Below are 23,758 nucleotides of genomic sequence, written 5' to 3'. Positions count from 1 at the left end.
TGTCAATAGTTAGGTCAGGATTCATAGACGGCATGTGGCGCAGTGGATAGCACTAGGACTGTGGCACTGAGGGCCCTGGTTCGAATCCCGGCCCTGGGTCACTGTCCGTGTGGAGTTTGCACGTTCTCCCCGTGTCTGTGTGGGTTTCACCCCCACAACCCAAACATGTGCAGGTTAGGTGGATTGGCCATGCTAAATTGCCCCATAATTGGAAAAACAAAATGGGTACTCTAAATTTTAAAAGAAAATCTAAAGACAAAAAGGTCAGGATTTACTGACTGATCCATCGTGTGTTTTTTTGGTGGCGGAGGTGGCCCACCAGCCAGATTTACCAACTCCGCCGTTGTCAATGGGATTTCAAGGTGGCTATACTCCTCATCGCCAGGAAACCCATCCACTGGCGCAAGATCCAGCAGAGGGCAGCACAGTGGAGCCACTGATTAGCTGTTGCAGGGAAAATTTGCTCAGTGCATTGCGGTCAATGTATCCAGAAGGTGTACCTGAGCAAGACACCCTCCATGTTCAAGTGAAGGGAAGCATCCAGCAGAGTGGTGCTGCTGATTGGCTGTTGCGGGGAAAATTTGAATCAGTGCATTGCGGTCACTGTATCCAGAAGGTGGTTTATGGATGAGCTGTTGTCAAGTGACAGTCAACTGCAGCTTGCAGTAGCTGCAGCTCTTGTTAGGCCACATGGCGGCCCTGGAGCTGTAGATGGGCTCACTTTGGAGCATTTGCGATGCTGAGGATGTTGTGGATAGCACGTTTAGTGAATTGGTCACACCACAGATTAGGATTGCTGAGGGAGAAAGGGAATGGGTGACCAAAAGGCAGAGAAAAAGCAGGAAGGCAGTACAGGTGTCCCCTGCGGTCATCTCACTCCAAAACAGGTATACCATTTTGGGTAATGTTGGGGGAGATGGCTCACCAGGGGAAGGCAGTAGTAGCCAGGCTTATGGTACCGTGGCTGGCTCTGCTGTACAGAAGGGCAGGAAAAAGAGTGGAAGGGCTATAGTCATAGGGGATTCAATTATAAGGGGAGTAGATAGGTGGTTCTGCAGTCGAAAACTAGACTCCTGAATGGTATGTTCCCTCCCAGGTGCACGGGTCAGGGATGTCACAGATCGGCTGCAGAATATTCTGAAGGGGGAGGGTGAACAGCCAGTTGTCGTGGTGCATATAGGCACCAATGATATAGGTAAAAAATGGGATGAGGTCCTACAAGCAGAATTTAGGTAGTTAGGAGCCAAGTTAAAAAGTCAGACCTCAGAGGTAGTAACCTCAGGATTGCTACCAGTACCACGTGGTAGTCAGAGTAGAAATGAAAGAATAGGCAGGATGAATGCATGGCTTGAGAGATGGTGCAGGAGGGAGGGGTTCAGATTGTTGGGACATTGGGACAGTTCTGGGGTAGGTGGGACTACTACAAATTGGATGGTCTACACCTGGGCCAGACTGGAACCAATGTCCTTGGGGGTGCTTTTGCTAACGCTGTTGGGGAGGGTTTAAACTAAGGTGTCAGGGGGATGGGAACCAAATGAGGAGGTTAGTAGACAGTAAGGAGGTAGTAACTAAAGCCTGTAAGGAACTAGATCATGAAGTCAGCGTGACTATGGGGAAGAGTAGGCAGGGAGCAGATGATGAACGCAAAGGGACTGGTGGTCTGAGGTGCATTTGTTTTAATGCAAGAAGTGTAGTAGGTAAGGCAGATGAATTTAGGGCTTGGATTAGTACCTGAGAGTATGATGTTATTGCTATTACTGAGACTTGGTTGAGGGAAGGGCATGATTGGCAACTAAATATCCCAGGATATCGATGCTTCAGACGGGATAGAGAGGGAGGTAAAAGGGGTGGAGGAGTTGCATTATTGGTCAGAGAGGATATCTCAGCTGTGCTGAAGGAGGGCACTATGGAGGATTCGAGCAGTGAGGCGATATGGGCAGAGCTCAGAAATAGGAGGGGTGCGGTAACAATGTTGGGGCTGTTCTACAGACCTCCCAATAGCGAGCGTGAGATAGAGGTACAAATATGTAAACAGATTATGGAAAGATGTAGGAGCAACAGGGTGGTGGTGATAGGGGATTTTAATTTTCCCAACATTGACTGGGATCACTTAGTGTCAGAGGTCTAGATGGAGCAGAATTTGTAAGGAGCATCCAGGAGGGTTTTCTAGAGCAGTATGTAAATAGTCCAACTCGGGAAGGGGCCTCACTAGACCTGGTGTTGGGGAATGAGCCCGGCCATGTGGTTGAAGTTTCAGTCGGGGATTACTTTGGGAATCACAATTCCTAGTTTTAAAATATCATGGACAAAGACGAGAGTGGTCCTAAAGGAAGAGTGTTAAATTGGGGGAAGGCCAACTATACCAAAATTCGGCAAGAGCTGGGGAATGTGGATTGGGAGCAGCTGTTTGAGGGTAAATCCACATTTGATATGTGGGAGGCTTTTAAAGAGAGGTTGATTAGAGTGCAGGACAGACATGTTCCTGTGAAAATGAGGGATAGAAATGGAAAGATTAGGGAACCATGGATGACAGGTGAAATTGTGAGACTAGCTAAGAGGAAAAAGGAAGCATACATAAGGTCTAGGCGACTGAAGACAGACGAAGCTTTGGAAGAATATCGGGAATGTAGGACCAATCTGAAATGAGTAACCAAGAGGCTAAAAGGGATCATGAAATATCTTTAGAAAACAGGGTTAAGGAAAATCCCAAAGCCTTTTATTCATATATAAGGAGCAAGAGGGTAACGAGAGATTCCCGCACTCCACCACTTAGCACTTCGCTGGCACTGCATATGCAACTTAATCTTGGGATTTATATTCGGTCGGAAAAATGTACATGGTGCCCATCGTTCAATGCTTAATTTTGTTGCATTGTCAATATTATGGAAATTAAGACACTAAGAGCCATAATGGCGTTGATCTAACAATGTTTACATCTGGATAATGTTTCACACAAGAATCACCTCTCATCATCGGATGTGTGCCCTGCTGTCGATTTGGAATCTGTATTAGGAGTTGGTGTGGTTGCTTTTTAAACTGTTAGCATTTACAAGATGAAAAACACATGCGAGGCACTGGATGGTGAATTTTAATTGGCACAAGACTATATTTAACTTCCACGTGGCAAAGTGTATCGAATGGTGATGTACCATCAATTGGACTCAAGACACGATTAGGATCCAAACTGTGGCTTTAATCAGCTAGTTGTTAGCCCGTTGGTCGACAACAGAGTAAGGCCGACCGCCGGGAACTCTGGGTAATTATACCACGCCTCAGAGGCGGGGTCTACTTACCTCTCGACCAATTGGTGAGCAGTCACATGACTAGTCCCAGCCAATCGGACGAGAGGCACATGACCGGCCAGAGCCAATGGGAAACCCATGCTCTGCACCAATGGCAGTGCTCACATTCATACCACCACAAATGGCTCATTTAATTTATTTGTTTTAAATTCCAGAACGAGTAAGATGTCCAGTGAGCCGCAGAGAGCTGATGACAGCCCCAGTACCAGTAGTGGTAGCTCAGATGGAGATCAGCGTGAAAGTACTCCACAAGAACAAGAGCGGGAACAACCCCAGTCCAAGAAGAAAGATGCCAAGATTTCCAGTAAAACTGCGGCTAAACTTTCAACTAGTGCTAAAAGGTACCATCATACTCGAAAATGATAATTTTGTTCGTCGTACTGGGAAGGATATACGTGCCAAAATCAAGGCGGAATTAATTTGGCTCAACACATTTGTGGCAATACACGCGACACAGCTTTCTTCTGCTTGACTTCAATAGGTTATTGTTCTATTATTTTTAATGGTGCAGGTGTGGACTATTATCTCGTTAGACTAGAATTTGTATTTAGTGAAAGTCAAATATTTTGAGTGCAGGTTCTATACTTTCACTTGAAACGTTTATCCTGCTTGATACATTGAGAACTGTGAATGTGAACTTGAGTATTGTTAACAAGGAAAGCAAGCTACTTTGCTTATTTAAATGTTATCCCACTGAACCATGGTCCTACAAGTTGACAATGAATGCAATTTTGCAGTTCTGTTGTTAAACACTGCCAACATGGGTGCCACTATCAGTTCCTGTATCAGTACAAAACTCATGCAGCAAGGTAATTATTGGATTCTGTAAGGGTTGCATTTGGGTGCAATTTTAAATGGGCTCCTGATTTGCTGTTAGTTTATTTTATGCTGCTGGCACCCCCATTATGTTCAAGCTATATTGCAGCAGCCACAAAACTTATCTGGACTGACACGCCAGAATTGTACGGAAGGTTCTATCTTTATCCCAGTGGTTGAGATCAAAGCTCAAAGATTACAAAGTACTATTTGAGGAGAAGCACATAATTCTGCTCATGTCCTGCTCATGTCCTGACCAGTGTTATAGTGAAAATTCTGTTTGAAAAAACTTGTAAAATATGTATTTACAGTATTATTGAGCTCTGTGTTCCAAAAGTTTGGTGAGTATAGTATATGCAAATGTCAGTTTGCAAAATATTAGTGCAAGCAGCATAATTGTCAGCACTCATTATGTGACTACTATTTCTGTATTTAGAAAGTGAAATAAATGAAATAGCAAAATTATCACCCAGTCTAAGCTAATTAGCAAGAAGAACAGCACCTAGAAATACGCTTTGACTTCTGATAAATGAATAAATGCATAAATACTTGAACCGCACAAAGTGGAAAACAGACTTATTTTCTGATTTTGATGAGACATTTTCAATAAAATACTTGCTAAATTAAATAAGGAAGGGCAACAGAGCCTATAACAATGTGAAATTAATGTTTCTCCTTTTCATTTGCTTCAAATCTTATTTGAATTTCAGCTGCTGTTACAAGGGGGCATAACTCTAAGATTCAGGGTGGGAGATATAGGAGGGATGTCCGAAGTAGGTTCTTTACTCAGAGAGTGGTTAGGGTGCGGAATAAACTGCGGAATAGGAACTTTCAAGCGGTAATTGGATAGGTACATGGAGCACACCAGAATGACAGGGAGTGGGATAGCTTGATCTTGGTTTCGGACAATGCTTGGCACAACATCGAGGGCCGAAGGGCCTGTTCTGTGCTGTACTGTTCTATGTTCTATGAATTCAGGCATTATTGTTTTATTTTTTTCTTCATACCATAACATTTTTATGTATTGACACATTAAAACATTATTTGTTTATTTTTTTTCTTTAGACCATAACAATTTTATGTATTGACACATTAAAACAAATTACTGTCAGTTTTACATTGATTTGATGTACACCATCAAAATTAACAAGGAAGAAACTCCTCAGCCTTGGTTTAGAGGTAACATTTGATACTTCAGTGATGCTGAGAGCAATCTAATGATCCCAATAATAAATTAAAATGTATTCTCTCAATGACTTAGTAGGTTAATAAACCATGTGATATAATACAGAGCCATGCAGATCAGAAATGTCCCAGAGTAATCCCAGGCCAGTGTGAAATAGTTGATCTAAGAATCTGCAAACAAGAGAAGGAAAGCATTGCCAAAGTAATCTCCTTATCCTGAGTTCTTTGCTGGAAAAAAATGCATATGTAGACATAGATTCAGGCTCAGGACTAGCTTTGCAATTCCGAGAATTGAATATCCTATTATCCATTGCTTTCTAGGCTCACAAATGAAGAATGGGCATAAGGAGAGGCTGAGAGTCTTGCAGGACTATTGGTAGCTATGTAACCATTATGTAACATGAGTCACCATATTTGAGAGAATCTCTATGGACCTTCACCTTAAAAAGTACCACTGAATAGTTTGACCTTTAACTGACATGAAATTTACATTTCCATTAAGCTTCACCAACTCTCCAAATTTACAGTTTACAAATCAGTTTAAGACTCCATCCATTCTTCAGATCTTTTTTATTTGTGCTGCAGAAGAGCTTGATCTAACCCGACTGGTTGCAGCAAATATCAAGGTAGTTAGAACATAGAACATATAGAACAGTACAGCACAGAACAGACCCTTCGGCCCTCGATGTTGTGCCGAGCAATGATCACCCTACTCAAACCCACGTATCCACCCTATACCCGTAACCCAACAACCCCCCTTAACCTTACATTTTAGGACACTACGGGCAATTTAGCATGGCCAATCCACCTAACCCGCACATCTTTGGACTGTGGGAGGAAACCGGAGAAAACCCATGCACACACGGGGAGGACGTGCAGACTCCGCACAGACAGTGACCCAGCCGGGAATCGAACCTGGGACCCTGGAGCTGTGAAGCATTTATGCTAACCACCATGCTACCGTGCTGCCCCACCATGCTACCGTGCTGCTGATGTACATGATTATGTTTTAATCTTGTACAAATGTTTGTATGGAACAAACATGTTCCCTTTAGATTCTTTTAACCACACAAAATGAGATATGCCTTCTGCAAAAGACAACTACTGCTTGAAATTTCACTGGTTTCTAAAATAGGATGGATACAATGTGTATCCTCAGGGAACATATTTTCTTTTGTGCTTCCCTGTAGAATTCAGAAAGAACTTGCCAAAATCACACTGGATCCTCCTCCAAACTGCAGGTAAGAACAGTTGGATATATTTCTTGTTGTGATGTGGAAATATTGGTCAGGTTATTAGAGAAACTATATCCTTTTCCTGGATTGTTTCCACTAGGACATTGTCCTTTTCAACATGCAAGACTATGAAGTATTAGATGAGCTTCTAAAGTTAAGGAAGTTTGGAGCTTTTGTATGATTATTGAATACAATTGTGTAATTTGAGCTTGTTTTCATGAAAATGATTTATACTGATCAAATCAGCAGTTGTGAATAGTGAATCAAGATTTGTGTTCATTAGCACACTAGGTGTTTGTTCAGAATGTGATTTTCATTTGCTGTTGAAGTTCAAAAAATATTAATTTGCATTTGTTACAAGAAGTGTTCTATTTGGCTCTGAATATTCATGTGACTTTTAGACTTTCTGCAGAATTTGTTTGAGTTGTTCGCTAGTTTCAGTTCCTGCCTTGCTTTTTATGTGGTTCTCAAATATTGCAATTATATTTTAAAACTTTGATTAATTTTCCAACATTATAGTTTATAAAGTGTTACATATTTTATTGTTTCTTTACATATCCAAGGACTGTTACTTTTGTACATTTTATTTGGTATTTCAGTGTGTAGCAGCATTATTCCTGCATTGAAACTTAGTGCTACTTTTGACTTATTGATAGAGTGTTTATCAGGCGTTTAAAGTTTTTGTTATTTATTTCTTTATGCTCACACCATTGCAATTCAATAGATTCCACGTTAGTAAATAGTTTTGTATTAACATATTCACCCATTATCTGAATATTTGTAAACTGAATATTTAAAAACCATTTTGTAAGACAGCTGGATGCTTTCTGTAGCCTGTAAAATTAACCAACAGAAACTATATGGTGCTTGGCTAACAAAGTAGTGGAGTATCACCATTCTACCTGGTCAGAAACTAGGGTTCTGGAGAGGGATGCTTGTAGTATGAAAAATGGAATTATTCAAACTCCAAATCAGTGCACTAGTTTACGTCTATATGTCATTCCTCTTGCAAATATTAGAAAGTCTCTACATTAAATAATTTGTTGCTGAATATAATGCTCCCTGCACCTTTTGCAGCTACTGACTATTACTACTGAATGTAAAAAATGGAATTACATTAGTTTTTTTCCAGTTTGGATTTATGGTTTGGATCTTAAAATGTTCAATGTTTAGAATATATTTCTTTGAATATATATATTTTTTTAATAAACATTTTATTGAGATATTTTTTGGCATTGTAACATCAGCAATATAAACAATGTACATGAAAATATAAACATAGTGCACATACCACCGCCCCTCCCCCCACCCCCCCCAAACAGGTCCCACCATTAATTAACCCCCTATTCTACGCTAACCTAACCTCCACCGCCTCTGCTGACAATTAATTCTCCTTGAAGAAGTCGAGGAATGGTTGCCACCTCTGGGCGAACCCTAACAGTGACCCTCTCAAGGCAAACTTAATTTTCTCCAGACAGAGAAAGCTAGCCATGTCCGATAGCCAGGTCTCAGACTTCGGAGGCTTTGAGTCCCTCCAAGCTAATAGTATCCGTCTCCAGGCTACCAAGGAAGCAAAGGCCAGAACATCTGCCTCTTTCTCCTCCTGGATTCCCAGATCCTCCGAAATCCCGAAAATTGCCACCTCTGGACTCAATGCCAACCTTGTTTTTAATACCTTGGATATGACATCAGCAAACCCCTGCCAAAATCCCCTCAGCTTTGGACATTCCCAAAACATGTGGACATGGTTCGCTGGTCCTCCTGCACATTTTGCACACCTATCTTCCACCCCAAAGAATCTGCTCATCTGGGCCACTGCCATGTGAGCCTGGTGAACAACCTTGAATTGAATCAGGCTGAGTCTGGCACAAGTTGCAGTCACGTTGACTCTACTCAACGCGTCTGCCCAAAGGCCCTCCTCTGTCTCTACCCCCAGCTTCTCCTTCCACTTTCACTTCAGTTCCTCAGTCTGCATCTCCTCAGATCCCATAAGTTCCTTTTAAATGTCAGAAACGCTCCCCTCCCCTATCCATTCTCTGGAAACTACCCTGTCCTTAATTCCCCCTTAGCGGCAGGAGTAGGACGGTTGGTACCTGTCTACGCAGAAAGTCCCGCACCTGCAGATATCGAAATTAGTTTCCCCCCGCCAATGCAAATTTCACCTCCGGTGCCCTCGTATTTGGAAAGCTCCCGTCTGTAAACAAGTCCTCCATCCTCTCAATCCCTGCTCTCCGCCATACTCGGAACCCCCCTCCATCCTCCCCATGGTGATTATCGCAGATTGGGGTCCAAACCGATGCTCCCACTGCTCCCATATATCACCTCCATTGCCCCCAGACTCTAAAGGGGCTGGTGGAGTACAGCGCCGGCGGGAACGGCAGGGGTGCAGTTACCAGCACCCCCAAACCTGTGCCCTTGCAAGAAGCCGCCTCCATACGCACCCATGCTGAGCCCTCGCCCCCTCACCAGCCACTTCCTAATCATGGTTACGTTAGCCGCCTGCCCTCCCTCTCCCCGACTCTGCTCCAGCATCACCCTCCTCACTCGAGGGGACATGCTCCCCCCATACAAAGCCGGCTATAACTTTATTGACCCGCTGAAAAAAGGACCGCGGAATGAAGATGGGGAGACATTGAAATACAAACAGGAATCTCGGGAGGACTGTCATTTTCACCGTTTGGACTCTACCATCTAGAGACAATGGGAGCGCATCCCATCTCCGGAAATCATCTTTCAGCTGACCCACCAACTTGGCCAAGTTCAATTTATGTAGCCGGTCCCAATCCCGCGCCACTTGGATACCTGAAACTGTCCCCTACCAATCTAAATGGCAGTTCCCCCAGTCGCCTCTCCTGACCCCTCGCCTGGATCACAAACATTTCGCTCTTCCCCATATTAAGCTTATACCCTGAAAACCGGCCGAATTCCCCGAAAATTCCCATGATTTCTTCCATCCCCTCAATTGGATCTGAAACATCCAGAAGCAGGTCGTCTGCATACAGCAAGACTCTGTGCTCCACCGCCCCCTGGACCAGCCCCTTCTAGCCCCTTGAGGCCCTCAGAGCAATTGCCAGCGGCTCTATAGCCAGCGCAAACAGCAGTGGATGAGGGGGCATCCCTGTCTCGTTCCCCTGGTGCAGTCTAAAATAGTCCAAAGTCGTCCTGTTCGACCGTACACTTGCCACAGGAGCCTGATACAGCAACCTGACCCAGTCAATAAAGCCTCTCCCAAATCCAAGCCGCCCCAGAACCCCTCCATAAATAATCCCACTCAATCCGGTCAAAAGTTTTTTCCGCATCCATTGCGACCTCCACCTCCACCTCCCTACCTTCCGGGGGCATCATGATCACGTTTAACAGCTTTCTTACATTGGCCACCAGCTGCCTGCCTTTAATGAACCCCGTCTGATCCTCCACAATGACGTTCGGGACACAATCCTCAATCCTGGAGGACAAAATTGTGGCCAACAGTTTGGCGTCTACATTCAACAGGGAAATCGGCCTGTAAGACCCACATAGCTCTGGATTCTTGTCCCATTTCAGGATAAGCGAAACCATGGCCTGTGATACCATCTGGAGCAGAACCGCTCTTTCCCTTGCCTCATTAAGCACCTTCATCAGCACCGGTCCCAATATCCCGGAGAACTTTTGTAGAACTCCACTGGGTACCATCTGGTCCCGGGGCCTTACCCGCCTGGATGGCCTTCAAGCCCTCCACTATCTCTTCCAACCTGATCGTGACCCCTAGTCCCTCTACCAGCTCCACGTCCACCTTTGGGAAAGTCAGCCCCTCCAGGAAGTGCCTCATCCCCTCCGGCCCCGCAAGGAGTTCCGACCTGTACAAACTGCTGTAGAAATCCCTGAACGCCTTGCTCATCCCTGCCGAGTCCCCAACTAAGTTCCCATCCCCGTCAATAACTTTATCTATTTCTCTAGCTGCCTCCCTCTTTCTGAGCTGCTGTGCAAGCATCCTGCTAGCCTTCTCACCGTGCTCGTAGATTGCCCCCCTTGCCTTTCTGAGCTGTTCTACTGCCCTCCCTGTGGTTAACAAGCTGAACTCCGCCTGTAGCCTCCGCCGTTCCCTTAAAAGCCCTATCTCTGGAGTCTCCGCGTACCTCCTGTCGACTTGTAGAATCTCCTTTACCAGTGGGTCCGTCTCTGCCCTGTCCGCCCTGTCGCTGTGAGCCCAGACCGAGATCAGCTCGCCTAGAATACATTTCTCTACAAATTTGTAATTCAATGCAAGAGCATTTCAATGAGAGTGTCAGTCACCTGCCTGTAGTTGTAATTATTAAAGCTTTTAAATCACTCCCTCGTGTTTAATTTTTATAATCTGAATTATGTTCAGCACTTTTATTATGTTTTTACCCTGCTAGTCACAGATGCCATCACCTGTGTTATTCAGGGAGTTAATACAAATTGATGATTTGATATGATCAATGTCAGTCGATTGACTGATAACTTACAGATAATTATCAGGAAATTGCTGTCACTTTATCTTAAGTATTAAGTAAGAAAACTATTTTGATGGTGTGCAGTCAGTTTTTAATAAATCAAGGCTGTGTACCTTGAACACTATTAATCTTAACCATTTTCATCTTATTAATATGAGTTCATGGCGCTAGAGTGTAGAGCTCCTTGTGGCAAATGAAGAGGATCAATTCAATTCTGTTACTGATAAGATGAATTATCCACCACTTGATGTTCAGTAGGCAATAGATAATAGTCATGGTATCATGGGTGGTGGTGGATTTAAGTAATTTTTTAAGCTTATCAAGCTTTAATACGGCATCATGTGCAGCAGTTCTGCTTCTGCTTTAAAAACTCCCATTTTTAAAGTCATAGCTCGGACACTCACGATCAGAAATGATAATTTTGATTGTCATCAAGGGAATGTCTCAAAGGCTGCATATAAACTACATTTCTAATATTGGTGCATCAACTTTAACGTTTTGTACAAATTCTTGCCTATTTTGGAGTTATGGCATTGTATAACAGCTAGGTTGACTCTGTAGTTGTAGTATAAATAGGCCTTAAATTATGTAATCAAAATGACAATAAACGTTGACATTTAATGAAGGCAACACCTATAAATGCTAATACCATGCCATCACATCTTATTTATTCCTGCCAGAAAAATGCATTTATTTACAACAACGGGCGGTTAGCACTGCTACCTCATAGTGCCATAGGATCCAAGTTCAGTTCCGGACCTTGGGTGACTGTGTGGAGTTTGTATGTTCTTCCTGTGTCTGTATGATTTCCTCTGGGTGCTCTGGATTCCTCCCATGCTCCAAAGATGTCCAGGTTAGGTGGATTGACCACGCTAAAATTGACCCTTAGTGACCAAAGATGTGCAGTTTAGGTGGGGAGTAGGCCCAGGTAGGGTGCTCTTTCAGAGGGCGGTGCAGAATCAATGGGCCGAATGATCTCCTGCACTGTCAGGATTCTATGGAAGCAGTTACTGGAATGTTTTTTATTTGTGCCATTCTTAATTTTTTTTCAATTCAAGGCATTTTCATATAAACATGCAAAAGCAGAAGAACAAGCAAACAACATTATAAACAACCCACCCCCACTCCCCCTTGCTCCCCCAATACCACCCCATCCTCACCTTCCTCCTTCCCCATTTTAATAATAATAATAATTAGTGTCATAAGTAGGCTTGCATTAACACTGCAATGAAGTTACTGTGAAAATCCCCTAGTCTCCACACTATGGCGCCTGTTTGGATACACTGAGGGAGAATTCAGAATGTCCAATTCACCTAACAAGCACGTCTTTCGGGACTTGTGGGAGGAAACTGGAGCACCCGGAGAAAACCTATGCAGACGTGGGGAAAACATGCAGACTCCGCACAGACAGTGACCCAAGCTGGGAACCGAACCCGTGAAGCAACTGTGCTAAGCACTGTGCTACCATGCCGGCCACTACTCCTTACCCCCCCCCATACAAAGCCGGCTATAACTTTATTGACCCGCTTAAAAAAGGACCGCGGAATGAAGATGGGGAGACATTGAAATACAAACAGGAATCTCGGGAGGACTGTCATTTTCACCGTTTGGACTCTAGCATCTAGAGACAATGGGAGCGCATTCCATCTCCGGAAATCATCTTTCAGCTGACCCACCAACCTGGCCAAGTTCAATTTATGTAGCCGGTCCCAATCCCGCTCCACTTGGATACCTGAAACTGTCCCCTACCAATCTAAATAGCAGTTCTCCCCCCCCCCCCCCCCCCCCCCCCCCCCCGACCCTTCAAACCTTCTTAAAGAAATCAAAAAATGGCTTCCACCTCCAGGTGAGCCCATCAAGTGACCCCCTCAAGACAAACTTGACCTTCTCCAGCCTCAGGAATTCGGCCAATTGCTCATCCACATCCCCACTTTCGGCAGCTTCTGAGTCCTGCCACCCGAGAAAAATCCATCTCCGGGCTATCAGGGACGCAAAGGACAAAACACGGCCTCTCTCACTCCTGGACTCCTCAGTTTTCCAACACCCCGAATATTGCCACCTCTGGACTTGATACCATCTCCACCCCCAGCACCTTGGATATTATGTCCGCGAACCCCTTTCCAGAACCCCTTCAGCCTTGGACGTGTCCAGGACTTGTCCTTTACCCCCTCATAGAAACTACGCATCCTTGCAACCGTCACGTGCGACCTATGTATTACTTTAAACTGGATGAGGCTTAACCTCACACACGGCAGCACGGTGGTGCAGTGGGTTAGCCCTGCTGCCTCACGTGCAGAGGTCCCAGGTTTGATCCAGGCTCTGGGTCACTGTGTGGAATTTGCACATTCTCCCCGTGTTTGCGTGGGTTTCGCCCCCACAACCCAAAGATGTGCAGGGTAGGTGGATTGAACACACTAAATTGCCCCTTTAATTTGAAAAAATTTAATTACACACAATTTTTTTTAAAACCTTGCATGCGGCGAGGATGCAGTCACCCTCTGCAAGTCCTCTGCCCACATCCCGGCCCCCACCTCCCCTCCCAACTCCTCCTCTCACTTGCACTTTATGTCCACCATCAGGGCTCCCTCCCAATCCATCAACTCCTCATAGACATTGAATACCTTCTCGTCCCCAGACAGCACCTTGTCTGCAACCCCAAGGTCGGCAGCCCAGGAAAGGATGGCACCTCTCTTCTGAATCCCGCACCTGCAGGTACTTAAAACCGTTCCCCCTGGGCAACTTGTACTTTTCCTCCAGGTCCTCCAACTTTGCAAATTTGCCCCCTGTGAACAGATTGCCAAATCGCTCAATCCCCGCCTGCCGCCACCTCCAGAACCTCGCATCCAACCCCCCCTGGCGCAAAGCTATGGTTGTCATAGATCGGTGCCCATACCGAGGCACCCTCCAACCCCAAATGCTGTCTCCATTGTTTTACAGCCTTAGCGCCGACACCACCATTGGGCTCACGGAGTACCTGGCTGGCGAGAACGGCAGAGGCGCCGACAACCAAGCCCTCAAACATGTTCCCCGACATAATGCCGCCTCCATCCGAAACCTCCCCCACGACCCATTTCCTAACCATAGCGATATCCGCCGCCCAGTATTAATTCACCATGTTCGGCGGTGCCAGTGCCACCCCGCCCCCCCACCCCACCCTGTCTCCAGAAAAGCCCTCCTAACCCGCAGGGTCTGACCTGCCCACCAGATATTAGCACATTCACCTACTTTGGGGAAGCACGGTAGCACAAGTGGATAGCACTGTGACCTCACAGCGCCAGGGTCCCAGGTACAATTCCCCGCTGGGTCACTGTCTGTGCAGAGTCTGCACGTTCCCCCCGTGTCTGTGTGGGTTTCCTCCGGATGTTCCGGTTTCCTCCCACAGTCCAAAGATGTGCAGATTAGGTGGATTGACCATGCTAAATTGCCCTTAAGTGTCCAAAAAGATTAGGAGGGGTTATTGGGTTTCGGGGATAGGGTGGAAGTGAGGGCTTACGTGGGTCGGGGCAGACTCTATGGGCCGAATAGCCTCCTTCTGCACAGTCTGTTCTATAAAACAACTTGGGGATGAAGATTGGGAGGTTCTGACACACAAACAGAAATATTGGCAGCCTTCAATAAAACACCTCAAACGCACCATTCACCCCCTGCGGGTCCATCACCACCTTACCCTTATCATCTCTCACTCTGCCAATCTCCCTTGCTGCCTCTTGCTTCATCAGCTGATGGGCCAACATCCTATTGCTTTCTCCCCGTACTCATGTACTGCCCCTCTGTCACTGCCCCACCACCTTCCCCATAGATACAAGCCCAAACTTCATCTGGAGCCTCTGCCTCTCCTTCAACAGCCCTGCCTCCGGGCCTCCAAATACCTTCTGTCAACCCTGAAAACCTCGTCCACCAGTCTTGCCATCTCTGCCTGCTCTGCTTTCTTCCTGTGCCCCACAATTGAAATGAACTGCACTTCCACCCCCCCCCCCCCAACTGCCACCTTGAGTTCCTCCCCTGAGTCGTTTAGCTCCATGTGGCCCTGAATGGCTGCTTTGCCTGCTCACACACCCCTTCATCCACTAACAACCCCAAATCCAGCCTCCTCCGCCCCTTCGCTGCCTTAATTGTGACATAGCCTTCATGCTTGACTATCCTCATCGCCACTTTCATTAGTTTTTGAATAAGCAGTGGACTTGATAATCTTAAATCATATCTCTACCCTAATTATCACAGTCATTTGAGAATATAAGAATCATTCAGGCAGAGTAATTAACAGATGTGATCCACTTTGACACCAGCAGTATAGCCATACACAAATCAATCAAACCCTTCACAAGCAAATGTGAAATGCTTTATAGTTCCCTCTCAAAATATGTGACCCTAAAGACTGCATCAGTCAATGAAAATATTGCATCTTCAACAGATTGTCATTGATATATTTTCACCAGTATAATCCATAATTTGGTTTGTAGTGCATCAATTTAAAGTTGTATTAGTCTTTTAAGATTATATAACTTCAAATCTTTACATCTGGCTTCCAGTTTGTTATTTCAGCTTTATTCAGTAGTCTTATACAGTGCTTTAAGAACTGAAACTAATTCTGGTACAATTTACCCAGATAATTGACCACATTTAGGAGTGTCTATTTTTTAAAATTTTACTATGGAAGTTGCATGACTTTTAGATGTAATGTCACCAACAAGTGCCATCTCTGTGGCCCCAGATGGATGCCTTTATTGTGTCAGCCACCACTTAGTTGGTAGAAGCAGATTGATTCTTCTGGTAACTTCAGGTACTCTGCAAAATATATCGGGCGCAATTCTCCGCAAATGCGGAGAGTCGTGAAGGCTGCCGTGAAACTGGCCGTGTTTCATGGCAGCCTCCGCGCCCCCTCCCGGGACCCGATTCTGCTCCCCGGTCGGGGCTAGCAGCGGGGCCCCGTGAACCACGGCATCGCAGGCTTAGCGAACTTCGCTAAGCCCGCGCGCCAAGGGTAACGGCGGCTGACGCGCATGATGACGTCAGCCGCGCATGCGCGGGCCGTTATGCCCCTCAGCCGCCCCGCAGACTGATCCAGCGGGGCGGCGGAGGAACAAAGAGTGCGCGGGGTTCGGACCCGCTGCCCGCGATCGGTGGGCACCGATCGCGGGCCCATGCCACCCTTGGCACGGCCGTGGTGCGGCCATGCCAATCGGTGCCATGGTTCTCGAGAACGGCACTTTGCGGCCGTTTTTACGAACGGTGAGAGCAGGTGTGTTGGCATTCGTGAAAACGGCCGTAAAGGCCTGGGAACTCGGCCCATCGGATAGGGAAGAATTGCTGCTCGCCGTAAAAAAACAGCGAGCAGCGATTCGTGTCGTGGGGTGGCCGTGGGGGGGGAGAATAGCGGGAGGTCGGGAAAATTGTCGGGAAGGCCCTCCCGCTATTCTCCGACCCGTCGTGGGGGGCGGAGAATCGCGCCCATCATGTTCCTCTTTGATTAAATGCTACACTAATTAATTATCCATTGATGTAATGATGTATTTATATATTGTTAGAATAATATTCTGATATACGTTGGAGCAGTAGGAACGCATAAAGAAAATGATAAAAGTAGGTCTCCTCATAATGAATACCACAAAGACATAACTTTGGAACAGTTCAACCAATTTCAGGGGCCAGAAACTTGGGAATGCACCTAAGTTGGAAATTTATTTTGCATTAGAACAATATACTATAATGTGCTCACAAACCTGTAGATTAAAATGTTTCCCTTTAATTGCTTGATTTAAGTTTGAGTTTGGAAGCCAGTGTCCAGTGGAGCACTACAGGGATCAGTGCTGGGTCTCCTATTGTTTGTCATTTATATAAATGATATAGGTGACTATGTTGGGGGGTTGGATCTGTAAGTTTGTGGATGGCACATAGATTGGCTGGGTGGTTAACACTGAGGTTGAGTGTCTTGGGTTACAGGCAAATGTAGATAGGATGGTTGAATGGACAGAAAAGAGGCAGATGGGATTTAACCCTGAAAAGTGTGAGGTGATACACTTTGGGAGTAATATGACAAGGAAGTATTCAATGAATAGCCTGGCACTGGGGAGTTCCAAGAAACCGTGGCATATTTGTCCATAGATCTCTGAAGGCAGAGGGCAGGTTAATAGGGTGTTGAAAAGGCAAATGGGACACTCGCCTTTATCAATCATGGCATAGAATACAAAAGCAGGGAGGTCATGTTGGAGTTGTGTAGAACTTTTGAGAGGCCACAGCACAGCTGGTGTGCTGTGTGCAATTCTGGTCGCCACATTATAGGAAGGTGCCTTGGCAACGAAGGCCACCAGCTACTTACCCCCTATTCGACTGTCTAACACTGTGCTTTTTCCAGTCCCCTCCCCGCCCCGAGAACGCAGCTCTCAACCGCTGGGAGAGGGGAAAGACTGGAGGGGACCGGCAGATCTGCGGCCCCTCACCGCAGAAGAGCAGCGGGCATTGGACCTAGTCGATGGGCCCAGAGAGAGGGCAGTCACCGAGGTGGAGGTTGGCATCGGGTGAGCAAGTGGGACCCCGCTGAGTTGCAGTTCCTCATGGCATGTGTGTCACCTCAGAGCGTGGCCTGGTCACTATGGGCCATGGCTAAGGGTGTCGGTGACATTGCCCGGGTGCTGGCTGATTTAGCACAGACCCAGAAGGTGGTGCCACAGTCACAGCTTGATGTGGCGCAGTCCCGGGGGAGGTGATCCACTCCCTGTGCTCCATGGCTGCGAGCATTGAGACCCTGTTCAAGATGGGAGCAGCCCTACAGGATTGGCAGCACCAGGTGGTGGGGAGCCTCAGGGGTTAGCTCCAGTCGCACCCCCAGGGCCAGGTTCGGCATTTCGCAAGGAGAGATGTGCCGCCCTTTGTCGCCCCTGGGGTTGCAGGACAAGTTGATGTCAAGGACGAAATAGGGGAGCGGTAGGTGTCAGATATCTATAAGGAATTGATGGAGTGGGAGGGAGCCCTGGTGGGGGATATTAAGCATAAATGGGAGGAGGAGCTGGGAGGGGAGCTGGGAGGGGAGGTGGGGGGCTGCATGTGGGCGGAGGCCTTGCAGAGGTGAATGCGTCCTCGTCATGTGCGAGGTTAAGCCTCATCCAGTTTAAGGTGCTTAGGGTTCATATGACGGTGGCGAGGATGACTAGGTTCTTTGCGGGGTAGAGATAGGTGTGGACAGTGTACGGGGCGGGGGGGGGGGGGGGGCGTGAATCATGTCCAGATGTTCTGGGCATGTCCAAGATTGGTTCTGGCAGCAGTTTTCGGGCATGATGTCCGAGGTGTTTGGTGTGGTGGTGGTTCCGAGTGCAGATGTGGCAATATTTGAGTGTCGTTAGACCCAGGAGTCCAGGGTATGAGAGAGGATGACGTCTTGGCCTTTGCCTCCCTGATAGCCTAGAGATGGATTTTGCTAGGTTGGAGGGACGCAGAGCCCCCGAAAGTGGGGGTGTGGATCAGCAACCTGGCAGAATTCTGAGGCTGGAGGAGGTCAGGTTCGTTCTGCAAGGGTTGGTAGAGGGGTTCTACCGGAGTTCGAAATCGTTCCTCAATTTCTTTATGGAGGATTGAGGGGTCAGCAAGGATGGCATTCGGGATGGGGAAGGCAAGGGGGTTAAAATGGGGAAGGCGGGGCATGGCGGGATGTTTGTGTCAGGGGACAGGAGGGCTGTGGTTGTTTATTGAGTTGATGTGTTCTGATATTTTGAATACTTGTGAAAATGCCTTGAATAAAAATATATTTTTTAAAAGTTCTGGGATTTATGTAGTTAGGCATTTTTGAAAAAGTATGTATTGACCTCTAGTTGGATTGTCTTTCTGTTGATTTTTAAATATTTACTGAGAATATTTGTTTAACAATGCCTTTAAGGCTCATTGTCTCCTGAGCATCTTTTAACTCATTTTCACTGATTGAAACTTCAAGCATTCAAGTTTTGTAAGTGCAGATGTTGGCTTCCCAAAAATGATCTCACTCATCGAGGCAAAGCATCATAAATGTGCAAAAGTGGTAACTGTCAAAGAGCCTTATGAAGGTCAACAATGCCTGCAACATGCCCAATAACATCCATTATTGAGAAGCAGGCCACAAAGTTCTCGGAGGTATGTGCATTAAGAAAGGTTCAAGTGTCACCATTCTGAGGGCTGTATTTGTTGACAAATCACCTTGCTCAATGCCTTTCAAAACCTGATATACTCTTGACTGAAGCTAAAGAATGTTGATTCAAATGTACTTCGATATACTGAGGTATCTTTCTCTACCTGTCTTGTGGCTGAAGAGAAGTGTACATAAAAAACTAAGACAGTTAGGTTGCTCACAAGGAGCTGATAGCTCAAAGACGAATGTATAATGTTTGTGTTAAATTCTGTTTTTCTAAATATGATTCCAAGATTTGTTCACTGATTACAACTTTCATTATTACCAAAGTAACATGTTATATGATCCACTGCTGTATTAACAACAGCATTTCTACTTGATTTGTAACTAAGCTCATTATTGTAATGTTTACTGCAGATGGCAGCATTGTTTCCTTCTAATCATGGATGCCTTCAGACCTGAGATATCTTACTACGCATTAGTATTAATGTGACTTACTGTTTATTTATTTATTTATTTTTAATTCGTTCATGGGATGTTGGCGTCGCTGGCTGGGTCAACAATTATTGCCCATCCCTGAGAGCATTTAAGAGTCAACCACATTGCTCTGGAGTCACATATAGGCCAGACAAGGTAAGGAGAGCAGATTTCCTTCCCTAAAGGACATTAGTGAACCAGATGGGTTTTTACGACAATCAACAATGGTTTCATGGTCATCAGTAGGCTGTTCATTCCATATTTTTATTGAATTCATATTTCGCCATCTGCATTGGTGGGATTTGAACCTGTGTCCCCAGAGCATTGCTTCGGGTCTCTAGTTAACTAGTCCAGTGACAATACCACTATGCCGCCTCCTCCCCAAATTGCCAGGTGTAGGCATTCTGTTGCAATTGTAACAGGAATTCTCAATGATTCTGGGCCTAGACAGAAAAGGGTATTTTGGTGCCTTTACCCTGTCTAGTGCTGGAGTTGGAGAGGAGTACAGAAATAAAATCAGAAAATTCTGGATAAACTCAGCGGGCTGGCAGCATTTATGGAGAGAGAAACAGAGTTAATATTTCAAGTCCGAATGACATCTTCAGAGCTAGAGAGGGATAGAAATATGATGGAAGGGGATGGAGAAGTTGGAGCAGAATGGAAGATCAGGGATTAGTAGGAACTAAGGAGAGATTGACGAAAATGTCATGGACACAAGGCAAAGAGAGTGTTAATGGTAGCATTAAAGGCTGAAGGTAGTGATAGTGGCATAAAGGTAAGGGGTTGGATTCTCCAGTCCCCCAGCCACATGTTTCTCGGCAGCGTGCTGTTCGTTGGTGAGGGGTTCTTTCTTCCCGCCGCTTATCAATGGGAATTCCTATTGAAGCCACGCCACCGGGAAACCTGTGGTGGGGGGGGGGGGGGGGGGGGGATGGGAAAAGAGAATCCCAAAGGCTGGAGTTTTCCACCCAAGGTAGCAGAGTGTGTTACTTGGAGGACCAGGGTCAGTTCTCGGTGAAAGCAAAACAAAAACAGATGGCCCTGAAGACTCTGAAGACAGAACAAATTCACAATAAAGCATCTTCTCCAACTTTGAGACTACGAGCTTTATTAAGACACTAGGAACAACACAGGGGTTAAGATGGAGGAGAAACTTCACAGTCTCGTTTTGTTGAACTGGATGTCCGCGTGAAGAGGAGGGGGTTAGGGCAGTTAGGGTTAGGGAAAAAAATATTTTTCTGTTACACCAATGACTGTATTGGTGCCACTTCATGCTCTCGCCTGGACTTGGAAATATTTGTCGATTTTGCTTCCAATTTCCACCCCTCCCCTCACCTTCACATGGTGCATCTCCAACATTTCCCTCCACTTCCTTGACCTCCCTGTCTCCATTTCTGGTGAAAGATTGACCATCAATATTAATTAAAAACCCACTGTCTCCCACAGCTATCTCAACGACAGCTCCTCACAGCAACTTCCTGTAAATACTCCATTCCCAGTTTCTCCACCTCCGTTCCATCTGTTCCAAATATGATGCCTTCAAAACCAGGACTTCAGACATGCCTGCCTTTTCCCTCAAGCGAGGTTCCCCCAACCCCCCCTCCCCCGACTGTGGTTGAAAGGAAACGCAACCATGTCCAACCCACCTCCAGTTACCCTGCCCTCACACCTTCCCCTCCCTCAGAACCACAATGGGGTCCATGATCCCCTTGTTCTCAGTCTTCATCACACCAGCCTCCGCATTCAAGGGGCTATCTTCTTCCAATGACACATTCCCATGCAATATCAGAAGGTGCAGCACCTTCCCCTTTACCCCCTCCCGCCTCACTGTCTGAGCCCCAAATACTCCTTTCAGGTGAAGTAGCATTTCACTTGGACCTCCATCCATTTGGTCTACCATATTCGCTGCTCCCAAAGCAGTCTCCTTTACATTGGGAAGGCTAAACCCAGACTGGGTGAGTGCCTGGCAGAACACCTTTGCTCAGTCTGCAATCCCCAATCTTCTTGTTGCTTGGCAAGCGATCCTAGGTATGGTCCTGTGTAACGAGACAGGATTGATTAATGATCTCATAGTTAGGGATCCTCTCGGAAGGAGTGATCATAATCTGGTGGAATTTAAAATACAGATGGAAGGTGAGAAGGTAAAATCAAACACTGCTTTGTGCTTAAACAAAGGAGATTACAATGGGATGAGAGAAGAGCTAGCTAAGGTAGACTGGAAGCAACGACTTTATGGTGAAACAGTTGAGGAATAGTGGAGGACCTTCCAAGCGATTTTTCACAGTGCTCGGCAAAGGTTCATACCAACAAAAAGGAAGGACGGTAGAAAGAGGGAAAATCGACCGTGGATATCTAAGGAAATAAGGGAGAGTATCAAATTGAAGGAAAAAGCATACAGAGTGGCAAAGATTAGTGGGAGACTAGAGGACTGGGAAATCTTTAGGGGGCAACAATAAAGCTACTAAAAAAGCTATAAAGAAGAGTAAGATATATTATGAGAGTAAACTTGCTCAGAATATAAAAACAGATAGTAAAAGTTTCAACAAATATATAAAACAAAGAGTGGCTAAGGTAAATATTGGTCCTTTAGAGGATGAGAAGGGAGATTTAATAATGGGAGATGAGGAAATGGCTGAGGAACTGAACAGGGTGTTTGGGTCGGTCTTCACAGTGGAAGACACAAATAACATGCCAGCGACTGATAGAAATGAGGCTATGACAGGTGAGGACCTTGAGATGATTGTTATCACTAAGGAAGTAGTGATGGGCTATGGCGTACTGGCGCTGGAGGGTGTGCAGAGGAGATTCACTAGGTTAATCCCAGAGCTGAAGGGGTTGGATTATGAGGAGAGGTTGAGTAGACTGGGACTGTGCTCTTTGGAATTTAAAAGAATGCGGGGGGATCTTACAGAAACATATAAAATTATGAAGGGAATAGATAGGATAAATGTGGGTAGGTTGTTTCCCTGGCGAGTGAAAGCAGAACTAGGGGACATAGCCTCAAAATAAGGGGAAGTAGATTTAGGACTGAGCTTTGGAGGAACAGCTTCACCCAAAGGGTTGTGAATCTATGGAATTCCTTGCCCAGTGAAGCAGTTGAGTCTCCTTCATTAAATGTTTTAAAGATAGAGATAGATAGTTTTTTGAAGAATAAAGGGATGAAGGGTTATGGTGTTCGGGCCAGAAAGTGGAGCTGAGTCCAAAAAAGATCAGCCATGATATCATTGAATGGCGGAGCAGGCTCGAGGGGGTCAGATGGGCAGGGGCTGGTTTAGCTCACCAGGCTAAATCGCTGGCTTTTAAAGCAGACCAAGCAGGCCAGCAGCACGGTTCAATTCCCGTACCAGCCTCCCCGGACAGGCGCCGGAATGTGGCGACTAGGGGCTTTTCACAGTAACTTCATTGAAGCCTACTCGTGACAATAAGCGATTTTCATTTCATTTCATGTCCTACTCCTGCTCCTGGTTCTTATGTTCTTATTTCAACTCAGCATCTTGCTTTCATGCTGAGATGTCCGTCCTTAGCCTGCTGCAATCCCCCAGTGAGACCCAAAGCAGACTGAAGAAACACCACCTCAGGCTGGATTCTCCACAAATGGGGTGATGTCCCCACGCCCGCTTAAAAATGTTGGCGTTTCATGCCAGACTTTCCTTAAACAATTTACTGCTACTCTCCTAACTTGAAGGGGCTGGTAGGGTCCCTGAGTGCTTCTCACAGCTTCAGCAGAGACGGGCCCCCGCACTTCCGGTTGCGAGTCCGCGGATGAGCACAGTGGCCACCAGCTGCAACGGCCGAACGCAATGCCGGTCTCTGCCGGCGGACCTGGAACAACAAAGAAGGTCCCAACGATCTGCCCTGCGCCGCTCGATCTAACCTGCCCAATCGCCACCCCGGTCGTCCATAAGGTCCCTCTGTTACTTGATTTCCCCCCGTCCCCCACCAAGGCGGCCGCAGACTGAGTCCCGACTGGCCAGATGTGGTTAGAACCATGCCGTCGAGAATTCGGCCGGTCGGGACCTGAGTATTGCTGAGAGGGCCTCTGGCAATGGCCCCCCAGCCGCGCCGCGTAAATCGTGCATGAGCGATTTTTCAGGGACCGGAGAATTGAGGGTGTGGTGCGAGCCCGATTCTCCACCCCTGCGCTAAACGCGATTTCGGCGCGGGGCTGCGGTGAATCCAGCCCAACATCTTCCAATT

General features: G+C 46.3%; 1 protein-coding gene across 1 annotated transcript in view; it reads left to right on the top strand.

The window, feature by feature from the left end:
• Window positions 1–3,467: 3,467 nt before the first annotated feature.
• Window positions 3,468–23,758, top strand: part of LOC119965620 (ubiquitin-conjugating enzyme E2 E2-like) — a 253,520-nt gene continuing 233,229 nt past the window's right edge. Inside the window, exons 1-2 of the mRNA XM_038796406.1 lie at window positions 3,468–3,643; window positions 6,494–6,544. Of these exons, the coding sequence (XP_038652334.1) occupies window positions 3,468–3,643; window positions 6,494–6,544 (227 nt within the window). The remainder of the gene's footprint in view (window positions 3,644–6,493; window positions 6,545–23,758) is intronic.

This window comes from Scyliorhinus canicula, chromosome 5 (assembly GCF_902713615.1).
Source record: "Scyliorhinus canicula chromosome 5, sScyCan1.1, whole genome shotgun sequence".
NCBI lineage: Eukaryota > Metazoa > Chordata > Chondrichthyes > Carcharhiniformes > Scyliorhinidae > Scyliorhinus > Scyliorhinus canicula.
The sequence above is the reverse complement of the archived record's forward strand: the minus strand, read 5'-3'. Positions and strand labels throughout refer to the sequence as shown.